At 48.2% G+C, this 10932-nt stretch overlaps 6 protein-coding genes across 6 annotated transcripts in view; 4 read left to right on the top strand and 2 right to left on the bottom strand.

Annotated features, from left to right (window-relative positions):
- Nucleotides 1–646: 646 nt before the first annotated feature.
- Nucleotides 647–2329, bottom strand: Pmar_PMAR019746 (conserved hypothetical protein). Its single transcript, XM_002766335.1, has 4 exons — nt 2050–2329; nt 1574–1885; nt 1172–1522; nt 647–1117 (listed from the first exon to the last, which is right to left on the bottom strand). The coding sequence occupies exons 1-4, from the start codon at nt 2294–2296 to the stop codon at nt 738–740; spliced, it is 1290 nt and encodes a 429-aa protein (XP_002766381.1). The 5' UTR covers nt 2297–2329; the 3' UTR covers nt 647–737.
- A 629-nt stretch (nt 2330–2958) lies between these two features.
- Nucleotides 2959–3828, top strand: Pmar_PMAR019747 (hypothetical protein; the record flags this gene model as incomplete). Its single annotated transcript, XM_002766336.1, has 3 exons — nt 2959–3121; nt 3172–3281; nt 3604–3828. The coding sequence occupies 3 exons, from the start codon at nt 2959–2961 to the stop codon at nt 3826–3828; spliced, it is 498 nt and encodes a 165-aa protein (XP_002766382.1).
- A 1331-nt stretch (nt 3829–5159) lies between these two features.
- On the top strand, nt 5160–6051 carry Pmar_PMAR019748 (hypothetical protein; the record flags this gene model as incomplete). The annotated part of the gene is made up of 6 exons (XM_002766337.1): nt 5160–5271; nt 5319–5443; nt 5483–5525; nt 5571–5710; nt 5753–5818; nt 5872–6051. 6 exons carry the CDS (start codon nt 5160–5162, stop codon nt 6049–6051), a joined length of 666 nt encoding a protein of 221 aa, XP_002766383.1.
- A 677-nt stretch (nt 6052–6728) lies between these two features.
- Nucleotides 6729–7484, top strand: Pmar_PMAR019749 (hypothetical protein; the record flags this gene model as incomplete). Its single annotated transcript, XM_002766338.1, has 3 exons — nt 6729–6829; nt 6897–7227; nt 7347–7484. The coding sequence occupies 3 exons, from the start codon at nt 6729–6731 to the stop codon at nt 7482–7484; spliced, it is 570 nt and encodes a 189-aa protein (XP_002766384.1).
- Nucleotides 7485–7502: 18 nt separating this feature from the next.
- On the top strand, nt 7503–8423 carry Pmar_PMAR019750 (hypothetical protein; the record flags this gene model as incomplete). Its single annotated transcript, XM_002766339.1, has 3 exons — nt 7503–7617; nt 7666–7748; nt 7794–8423. 3 exons carry the CDS (start codon nt 7503–7505, stop codon nt 8421–8423), a joined length of 828 nt encoding a protein of 275 aa, XP_002766385.1.
- A 723-nt stretch (nt 8424–9146) lies between these two features.
- Nucleotides 9147–10932, bottom strand: part of Pmar_PMAR019751 (hypothetical protein) — a gene marked incomplete at both ends in the record, with an annotated part of 2387 nt that continues 601 nt past the window's right edge. Inside the window, 5 exons of the mRNA XM_002766340.1 lie at nt 9147–10013; nt 10120–10280; nt 10343–10441; nt 10747–10793; nt 10836–10913. Coding sequence (XP_002766386.1) covers nt 9147–10013; nt 10120–10280; nt 10343–10441; nt 10747–10793; nt 10836–10913 — 1252 coding nt within the window. The remainder of the gene's footprint in view (nt 10014–10119; nt 10281–10342; nt 10442–10746; nt 10794–10835; nt 10914–10932) is intronic.

Consider the following 10932-nt stretch of genomic DNA (forward strand, 5'->3'; position numbering starts at 1 on the left):
AATGATCGACACTTGTAAGCAGCTGTACGTTGATTGTTTCTACTCCATCAAAGGTCAGGTGTTGAGAATCGAGTCTTGAGCGCTGTAGTAATTGAAGGCTAACGTCTGGTATGCGCTGCACAAGCTGCGCAAGAAGCTGTGCTTCAGAGTTCTTACCTTCTCGTCGAACGATTCTAAAGATTAGAGTCCACAATATAGGCTAGAGTTGCATGGCGAGCGGGGTTTGATGCCATAACGAGCTATATTGAGTCGGAGCTTCAACCATACTCAACTTAGCTGAGTCAGCTAGCATACGCTCGAAACACCGACCGGTGGAAACATAGCTTCTCGGATCACGTTGAGAACTTATTTGGACGCCGCGGTTCTGGAGGAATTCACCATGAGCGTTGTATGTGAAGAAGCTACGCGTTCAGGAGTATGATACTTGTTTGCTCTACGGTTCAAGTAGACCTCATATATTGCCAAAACCCGTATTAAACACTTGTGAAAAACTCCTCGGAGCAGTGATTATTCACACTTAAGTTTAGCAGGAACAGACTAGTATGCAACATATCACGCGTATCGCTATAAACTCAAGTGACTACAACACAAGTACCCCAATAGCATGCGAAAAAACTAAACGGACAGGTTGGCAGCTTACGGCCAGGTAGAAACCAATAGTACATTAGGGAGTACTATAAGTATGGTGGAACTAGCAAAATTAGTGAAGAGACGATGAGAAACGTTAAGGAGGAGCATTAAAGAGTAACTAGCATTTCTTCTTCCAAAGCCGGTAGGTTGGGGAGAACTGCCGATTCCGCGACACCACCATGCGGATTTGGTTTAAGGAACTCACGCACGAAAGCTCTCATCTCTTCAACACTTGTGACATACTCCTTAGCTTGGACCATCGCCTCACGGTCTCTTGAGGCATCCTCTATGGTCTTCCTCAACGGGCCATAAACTCTTTTCTTATTTACATATACAGTACTTACATAACCATAAGGATTTCTCCAAACACCAGGGGGCGCGCCATAACTCTTTCTCCGACCATAACAGCTCATATTCGTACCAACATTGCTGCTACCAAGGTTATTCAATCGACCCCCCACTTGCGATGATCGCGGGATACCAGTGGCTGACCAAAGATACAATCAATACAACAGTGTAAGACTCAACTAGTAAGTACTACCTCCTGGGAAGGTAAATGTCGGCATGGGCGCAGCGAGAGTGGGTTGCTGTTGTTGTACTTGCTTGTTGCTCTGCTGCTGCTGCTGCTGATGACTGTTCGGCATCATACTGCCGTATTGTGGCGCTTGGAGATTACCAATGGAGTTAGTAGACATAGTAGGATAATCAGTATTGGTGGTGGAAGTAGTAGTAGTAGTAGCGGTAGCACCCGTTGCAAAAGCAGACGCAGATATGCTATCGCACGGGCTCAAGCTTGGCGTATATACATTGTTTGACGTGCATGCTGCAGTAGGGATAGCAGAATTAGTATTCACACGGGAAAGCAGTGCATTATATGCAGCATTGGCAGCTTCTAAAAAGATACACATAAGGTCATCATCATCACCTAACTGCCACTCACTACCTGAATTGCCGCTTCCTCCTGCTCCTCGTTGGCTGTTAAGCAGCTCTAAGAGGCCTAAACATGCGTTAGTTAAGACAGCATTCTCCACTTCAAGTTTCTCAGATTTAGTCCGGGTAGGTCCACTTGTGGGAGGTGGTGGCGGTAGTGCTCCCACCGAGGTGGTGGTTGTTGATAATGGAGATGCAGGCGCAGGTGCTGCCGGTAGAGGGCTTAGACTACAGAAATTACTGCTACTTGCACTTGTGCTATATCCACTATCATCACTCAGTGATGAGCACTCCAAGCCAGTAGATGCAGTTGTTGCTGGACTCGCTGAAAGAAGACAACATAACGCCGTCCCAAAGGTGGATACTCATATTGCTGCTAAGCAAAACACGCATCGTAGACCTATAGACAGTTACTATCCGTAGCGTGATGAGAGCTAAGAACGCTAAGAGCATCATCACTACAGCGAGAAGGAGCACTACCCAACTTACGTGGAGTGAGCTTAGGACTGTCACAAGGCGACTGGAGTAGATCATTATCATCATCAAAGTTGAGTGTAAGTGATGGGCGTGCTGTCGTCAGTGGAGAAGTGGCAGTAATAGATTGTTGATAGTGTTGAGGGTCAGAAGACGACGACGCCTGCAGAATACCAAATCCCTGTTGGAGCTGGAGATGCTGCTGTCCTTCTTCGTGTTGCTGCTGCTGCTGCTGGCGTTGATCGTTAGTAGTAGAAAACATTAGATATAATCTAGGTCAACAAGTAACTTAACCAACAACAGTAGTTACATGCACGTTATAGTCGCGCTAGTGACCAACAACCGTGGGGTAACGACAACAGCAGTATTCCTTGGTACTGATGTTCTACTCACCGCATATGTTTGCTGATCATAGGACCCCTACCCCCTTCGTGATGCCTCGGGTTGGTTACGTATGCCTACTACTACTAGGGAAGCATACTACCCTCCCCGCTGACTGTCCCTACCCTTGTGTAAAAGAGTAGGTACTTACTGCGCTCGCCAATCCAATCGATGAACGTCATTCGACATACTCTGCTCATGCAAGCGTCCTGAGTAGCAGAAGTACCCTAAAGAGGGCCTCTGCCGTTGATCTCTGTGTCATTATTACTCGCTGTTGTAGACATCTTCCAAATCACCTTGTCGTGATTTCGGGACCTCCCTTACAGTAGATGCAAATCTTCAGTGACAGTTAGGGGTTTGCTCGTCAGCAGCTAAATCAGTAAGGACGTTCCCTCGCAATGAACATCAAGAGTGTGAAGGAAAGAGTCCCAGTTAGTCACAGTTAGTCAAGTTAGGGCGAGCGCTTAAGGATAATAGCGGAGCGGTATGAATCCCTATCACGCCGCGTGATGCGCAGTAACGTAGAGAATGTCTCCAAGGAGAATGCTGCCCGCTGTGAATGACTTACGACGTCAACGATATCGTCGAGGCGATAGCACCACGACGACGTCCCGAGCATTATATGAGGCTAATGCTATACTCACTGAAGCATGCTGTAGACTATTAGATCTTATACACAATCCTGGAGCTCATCGTAGGGACATGTGTAAGCAGCTGTTCCCTAGTTGTGTATTCACGAGATGGATCCTTTCTCAGGTATCCGGCAGGCACGCGAGGCCTTGGCTATTAGCCAACGTCTATGTCATGAAGCCAGTGGGGATGACCTCAGCGATTTCACACAGTCTACTGATACTAAGATGATCTTAGTAAGATCGCCCTCGATACATCGTGGCAACATTTCTCATTATCAACACCTATTGCTTATGATACAGCCTATCCAGAACTTTGTAGTAGGACTTATGTCCCTTTATTGGCCTCGAGTAGCATAGCTTCACAGAAGTTGTCAGGTAAACTCCTACAGCTACGTGTTGATTGCCATCGTTGTTGCTTTCAGATATGTCTACCAGTGTTGATGATCATCATCATGTTGGTGCTCCTCCCGTACCTACTACTACCACTGACACTTTATTGCTAGATACACCGCATCATTCAGATAGAACTACTAATGGGGTTAGAGGGAAGAGTTAGGATGCTCCTATTGGTGTATGGAAGAACCCTCACGGATTCGTTAGTACCATATATGTCGAGAAACGTCGTGTGTACGGTCCGTTGAGGAGAAACGTTGAGGCTGCTACTCGTGATCGAGAAGCCTTAGTCGCTGCTAAGTCCGTGATAGCCACTGTTGAAGACATGAAGGCCTTCGTAAGAGATATATTAAAACCCAACAAATACGGTGGAGTCCCCGTGCAGTGATCTTATGAACAGGAGTATTAATCCCCGCTTGTAGCACTCCTAAACATCGATACATCTCATTTCATCTTTACGTAGAAGACGAGAAGCAGTCTGCTACTGTCCTATCAACTACCTTCGAACATATGCCTCATACTTGGCTGTGATATTATTCTGATTACGATTTCCTACATATCAGTGCTACTCAGTAGCTACTACGATATGTAGTATACCTTTTTCGTGCGTTTACACTTACTCAATCGTTATGGAGTCTAAATCTCCGTTAGAGTGTCATCAGACACCCTAGTACGGTTGGTGTTCATGTATAGGTCCATCCGTCCTGTGAGATTTACTCTTGGTTAGGTGTCGTTGACGCCAACCATTTCACTCCATACTCACATGTTGCCTGCTTCGTGTTACCATCATGGTAAATTGGGTCTGGACATGGTGATATTTTGATAGTCGAATCCTAGCTGCCATCAGAGATACTCTTGATATCACTACCAACCGAAATCAGCCGCTCCTCTACTATAAGTACATCAGGATGGCAAACAGATCCATGACGTCAGTGCAAGGCTTCTTGCTCCTACCTGGCCTCTGGTGTATCTGAAGGGCCGCATCGAGGCCGACATGACTGCAATCGTTGATGATATAGGGATGCTCATCATAACTACTACTAGGGCGGCAACTTTCTAGATAACGATGTTGTGTCGATGACGGTACTGTGATAATGGGACAGGTGTTATTGTGGTGGTGGTGTTATTATGTAGAGGTATGTCTACTCCAACAACCCCGTCCTCATTATGTAGTCCTTTCCGCAAGCTATCCATAGTTAATCCCATCCGCCACTACTCTGCTGCTGAAGCGTCTCGTCAGTTAGGCGGCCACTCTGCTAGTAGTAAGTATCGTATAGGATGCCTAATAGGGGAGTCTGTCCACGTTGTATAGGTCACTCCATTGAACTACTACAGCATCATCATCAGCAGCAACAGCAACGGCGGCGGCTATCATCGTCGTCGTACCAAGAGTACCAGCATCCCACCTGGTTCGGCCCCCTACCATCCCTACCTCCCGTCATGCCCCTCTTTGGGTCTACATCCCACCAGGTTAGTCGTTCCGTCTCCCAACCAGCGATGCTTCCGGCTACCTCCTCACACCCCCATTCAACACCAATTAACGACAAGTCGACATCGCGGCGAGATGGACATAGTTTTGCTACTCGGTATACCAACCATTCGCCACCAGCTGACATCATCATCCTTCCCGAAGGCCGCCAAGCTGATCATCAATCTACTGTTACCCCCTCGGGGCAGCTTCGACCACCTTCATCAGGGCCCTTACCTCTGCCTCCCTCGATGGCCGTGTTATATCCCCAGACTGCTAGGGGCTTGGTAGGAGTAGATATTACTAAGCCAGCCGGGGAGAACGATAAGAAGGGGTATGGTAGTACACTTCTAGAGGGCCTTGGTAAGGACAGTAAGGTAGACAGACCCTTACACTGAACATGGTCACAGGTCTTGACCATCCATCTGATGTAATGGAGTTGCAACTAGCAGTACATGCCTTAGAGTTAGAGAATGCTGCATTGAAGAGGCGAGCGAAGGAGAGGAGTAGGACATTGGCGGAAGCTCAGAAAAAGGTAAACATCACTTTTCACTCTTATCCGATGGTCACTTAGGTACAGTCACTAGAGGAAGCTCTAAGAGAGGCAGAGCTATCGAGTGATACTGCATGTCTGTTACCGGCGGGGGGCAGTTCTTGTGTAGATACTCGGTCTACTGCTACTGATGGCTCCATGACCACCTATGGTGTAGTGAGTGAAAGCCTACGGAAGGTAGTTGGTCTCCTTACTGAAGCAGGACAGCAGTTGCACAGGCCTAAGGAATGTGGTGCACTTCTTATAGAGGTAGTATGCTACGTATGTTCAGTGTACTTCATTGATGGACAGGCTGCAGAGGGGATAGCGGCGATAGACGAGAGCATGAGGAGGAAGGTGATGTCATCGGGCGGCAGGGTAGTAGTACTATTGGAATGTCGATCTTCTGTTGTGTATGGTGATGAGGTTAGGAGAGGGGCGTTGATGATGATAGCAGCAGCAAGAAGGTGAAGACGTTGGAAGTCGAGGTAGAGGACTTGAGGAAGAAGTTAGCAGAGGCCGAGAGGATGATCACTAGCTCCCATGCTAGGGAGTTCGATTTGGTCATTATAGCAGCATGTGTAAAGGCTGACTCATCGTTCTCTAGTTGAGAAGCATCAAGGAGGAAAGTGCTGATCTGCCGAGGTCATCGCGGTCGTTCAATCGAATACTGAGGAAGAGTGGATACCACCACCACCAAGATGAGCAGTCTCATCCTCATCATCAGCCCTCGAGCCCGGAGAGAGTAGGTCTTGGAATAATCCTGCCCCCACCTCACTATGCTCCCCCCTAGGTAAGCACGGATCATCGGCCGAGGACCTCTTTCCTCGAGGAACTGGCGTTGCATGGGGTACTCTCATCACCAGAGGCATCAGATGGAACCGTTAGTGATGATGGTCTCAACAGCATAGGAAGGTAGAGGAGTAGACACGTGACCCCATTCAAGACCGCTACACTCTCAGGAGTCTTCCCCCTGTTGTTGAATCGACCTCAGCAGCACATGAAGATGCTGTTCCGACTAGCAGTAACACATCGGCAGTAGCGTCGGCTACTAGTCGGGAGGATCACCGATCTGGTGTGGCTCCTCTACGGAAGCTATCTTCGTACAGGCAGCAGCGGCAGGAGCATCTTCACCGTCATCATCATCGTCATCATGAGAAGCGGGAGCATGATCATGACGTATAGCGGCATTAGTAGCCTAACTGTCGTGCCGGGGTCCCTTGCGGTGTTTTGTCATGGCAACGTTACTTGAGGGGCAAGTTCCACACCTTTTTTCATACTGCTTGAAATGGATTATTCCGACTCTGAGGACGACACCTATAACGATGTCAACTTCTGGCGTGTTTCCCCGATGGTGTTCCTTCCTATGGATGGAGACACCCATAATGAGTAAGGTTCGAGGCAATTTCTTCTTCTTACTACTACTAACTACTACTATACGCGGCATGTGTTTTAGGAATGGCAAAGTAGATGGTAGCGGTAATGATGTCCATACCGACGTTGATGACAACAGCCTCAATAATTCAACTGGCGATGTCGTTATGGTGGAGTCGGGCATACCCCGAGAGAAGGACAGAGGTTTGATCATCCCGAAGGATGCCTACCACCTGGTCATCACTCGCGACTTGTCTGGGAAGTCTGCAGAGGCATCTAGTCAGCTATTAGCTAACGTGCTCAATAGACTAACGGAAAACTACCTCTACTTGAACGATGATGGACCGAAGATGAGTAAATTAGCAGAGAGAGCTGATGAGCTACGTAAAGAGCTGATGTCAGCTCAGAAGGAGGTAGGCTTGAAGAGGGTAGTAGTAATCTATGGTGGTTGTGGTGGCCTTAGTTGGAGGGAGTATCCGGACCATATGATGACTACTTCGTTAGAGAGTGGAAGAGATCAGTCGTGAATCAGGTGAAAGCGGAAGCCGATATAGCAGAGATAGAATTAGAAAAAGGAGACCAAGACAAGGATCTATTGGACGATTACCCAGGTCTCGGTGCCGGAGTGGATAAGGAAGTATTGGAGTCTACTCTACTCAACGCTATATGATTCCTGTATCAGTTGACCATGCCCAGAAAGTTCGAGGTGAAAGCTACTCCTCGTAGTGATACCGCCACTACTGCAACGACATGTACCAGCTTCATGAACCTACTTGCTACAGGAGCCTATGATGGTGATGATGGTAGTAGATTGGAGCACAACAATCGTAAACAAGTGTTGCTTGTCTTAGGAATTGCTCTACCAAAACACTCAGTGGCCTTCCGAATCGTATCGAACAGAGTTATCGAAGGCCATGATAGCGGACGAGTGAAGGTGATCATATCAGTTTCTCCAGAGGCGTTGATTTCTTCGAGTCAGGTGCCGGTCAGCGGTCGCGAGGTACCCCTCACAAAGTGCGAGTTTGAGATATCAGTCACTGGCAAGGTTATGAAAGATGCCCATGCGGTGTGGGATGGTTGTGAATGGAGCCCGGCGGATTTTACTGCAGATGAAGACTATTGCAATGTTAATGGCGATGCTGAGTCGGCGGTAGAACTACAGTTTGACCAAGGGATTGTTATGCTGGAGTATGCTAGTGTCCTACAAGTGCTCAACAGGATAGCTTTTGTACATCATGTTCTGGATAAGGCTGGAGACATTGGCCCACAACTAAACACCGCGATAGCCCTACTGGAGGCGCTCTCTCTGGGAAAGTGCAGGAGCTTCCCTATCTACTATAATGGTCCTTATCTCGCTCGTCTCCATGTGGCCGCTCGTCATGTCGTTCATGATGGTCCTTGGGCCCGTCGCCTATCGAATGAACTCCGTGCGCGCTGTGCTTGCTTATTAGCATGCAATCTGAGGCAGATAGTCCCAGATGATAGCAGATGTCCCTGCACTGTTGATGGGATGATTGACCAAGTTGGAAGGTCGACTCGTGGACTATCTTCTGGTGATTTGACAGTGAATGAGAGACGACTGCTGGATATTGTCGAGAGGCCATTTTAATTCCACTTGTGGTCGCTTATGAGTGATATGACTTGATATAAAACACACCAGTATTACTTTCTCATCAACCACGGATGTTTTGCGTTGGCATTAGTTATTGTGGAAGTTTAGCGAAATATGCGATAGAACCAAAGGTAATGTGCCGATAGTAAATACTACCATGTGATACTGTGATACTCATGTAAGGTAGTGACACCTTGACGCCGAAAATAATAGGTGGAAGTTGGTAGAGGCTACCAAATTTCATTTTCATGGATTCTACCAATGATAGGGTACGTGGAAGTGAAGGTTGTCTGTGAAAGATTTTCTGACCATTCACTTCCATCCATTACGGGGTAATCACTCATCAGCTCAAGTCCAGATAAGTAATGGAGGAGACAAAACCATCGGTGGGACTCACAAATTTCAAATACGACAGTCAAACATGGCACGTTGCGGGCACTTACATTGGCACAATAAGGTTAGCGTGGTGTGTGTGCAGCTACCTAATGGAGTAAAACCTGCGGGGGGGGGCCATTGACGATGGTATTGCCGATGTTACGGCCAATAGTTGAGGCAGGAAGGCATGATCTGTGTATCGTCCTCACTGGAGGTGAAGCCTTGACTACTTCCACTTCTAACAGAACACGAGTCTCCTGATGTAGCAGTAAAACACACCACAGTGCATGTTGCCGTGATACGAGGTTACAAAGCTACTAAGAATGAAAGAGGAAGCGAGAAACTTCAAGAACCACCATTGCCAATGATGCCTTGCCTAGTCGTAAATAGGTCCTCATCTATCAGGACACTCCAGCCCTCGATGGAGGATGGCATTTTGTCGGTCCGTTCGTGTGGATGGGATCCCTCCACGCCCAATCTCAGCCTATTGCCTGGAGGGAGTACGATGTCACTACGAATTGCATCAGGACGCGAAAGAGCGAGGCGTGGTTCCGCTGTAGCTCCCGGCCGAAGTTGACGTAGTATACTCTGCAATGCTGCCCGATTACCCTGATTTAACCCAGAGGAGAGGTCTAGCTGAGAGAAGGTGAGCAGTATATGGGTTAGGGTGTCACTGCTGCCTCGATCGGCGGTCATATCATGGGGTTTTGGTTGATGGGTACCCTCGTCGGGGTCTCGAGGCTTGGCCAAGGGTTTGCCAGACCTTATGGATTCGAGTACCTCGGCAGCTCTATCAGTGACACTAGAGCATACACCACTAGCCACGGCACATTGTATAGGGTACGATGCTTGTGAATACCTATTTCGCTCCAGCTTATACAGATACACGACCGAGGCACCGCGGTCCTTGGGTGGTACAACAGCTAAACGGCATGGCAATGCCTTACCAACAGCGTGTTTCCTCTGCCTCTTCATCTGTTGGTCGCCATCATCAACACATTGCTGAGGGGTCTTGATGAGCCCCCAAGTGTACAACTCAGTAGCATAATGGGTAGTGAGTAATAGAGTGGGCGCGTTGATGTTCAAGTCAATAGAAGCATACTTGACTATACCAGAAAGGAGACTAACCTCATCAATAGGGGATGTACCCTTACCAAACTCATCCAATAGTATCAGAGAAGTACGGCTACAGTTGGCAAGCGCCACAGATACCTAATCGGAGACAATCCATTGCCCCGACTGGGCAGTTGCAGTGTGAGGGCTAAGGCGACCCGTTCGGGGTAGATACCCTCCAGCGAGCCAACAGGAGGAGGCTCACCTCATGGGCATCCCTGGTGAAGGTTGAGAGGAGGGTGCTTGATCTGACGATGTCCTCTAATTGCCTTCTCTCCCCAGCACTAACGAACTTTGGTATCCTCTGATCGGAGCTAGCCATCCTGGCGAAGAGTTGTGTTAGGAGTTGCATGCGGCATTGCTTAGCTGGAACATACACACCACAATGGCAGAGGAACTGATCGAACAGCGCCGCTGGGCTCCCTCACTTGGACCTGACTCTCGACTTACTGCCGTTAAGCCTATCTGTTTAAGTAGAACACTCTTGCCAGAGTAATTCGGACCTGTTAGTATATGGGTACGGCAGTCTGAGGTTATGAGTATATCATTGGAGACCACTGAATGGCTGTTATCGATTCTGCCACCACTAGTAGCTGTTGTTGTGGTGGCGTCAGACATAAGAGGATGCCACGACCCGGTAAGTTTCATGACGACTTCACCACGATCGTTAGTACAAGGAGGCACCTGATATATGCAAGATGGAGCATTGTTGGAGAATGATGACAGCGCACCACTGTTGGGCGGGTCCAGCCGTGCTCCCGACTGGCTCTGGACAACCCCAAGAGACAGTCTAGCTCTGATAATGCAGCTGTGGCCACAGCAAGAGGCTTACTCCCGATCTCCTCGAGTCTATCTGCTAGTCTATACAGGTATTCGTATCTACACCCATACACTCTGATGAGGGGCAGGGGGTGATAGTACTCTATCTCTATCATCTTAGATTCTATGTTACCCAGGTATTTATCGAGCCTTCGTGTTATAGGGCTTTTGAAGAAGGCTCTGTCGGCAGTACGAAACT

This window comes from Perkinsus marinus, assembly GCF_000006405.1.
Source record: "Perkinsus marinus ATCC 50983 genomic scaffold scf_1104296973076, whole genome shotgun sequence".
NCBI lineage: Eukaryota > Perkinsozoa > Perkinsida > Perkinsidae > Perkinsus > Perkinsus marinus.

Excerpts from the sequence above, each read along its gene's own strand:
- Pmar_PMAR019746 (XM_002766335.1), bottom strand. The coding sequence starts at position 2,296 with ATGTTTTCTACTACTAACGATCAACGCCAGCAGCAGCAGCAGCAACAC. Across the intron at positions 1,886-2,049 it reads CAGTCCTAAGCTCACTCCAC|CGAGTCCAGCAACAACTGCA; the intron begins GTAAGTTGGGTA and ends GTCTTCTTTCAG. Across the intron at positions 1,118-1,171 it reads GACATTTACCTTCCCAGGAG|CCACTGGTATCCCGCGATCA; the intron begins GTAGTACTTACT and ends ATCTTTGGTCAG.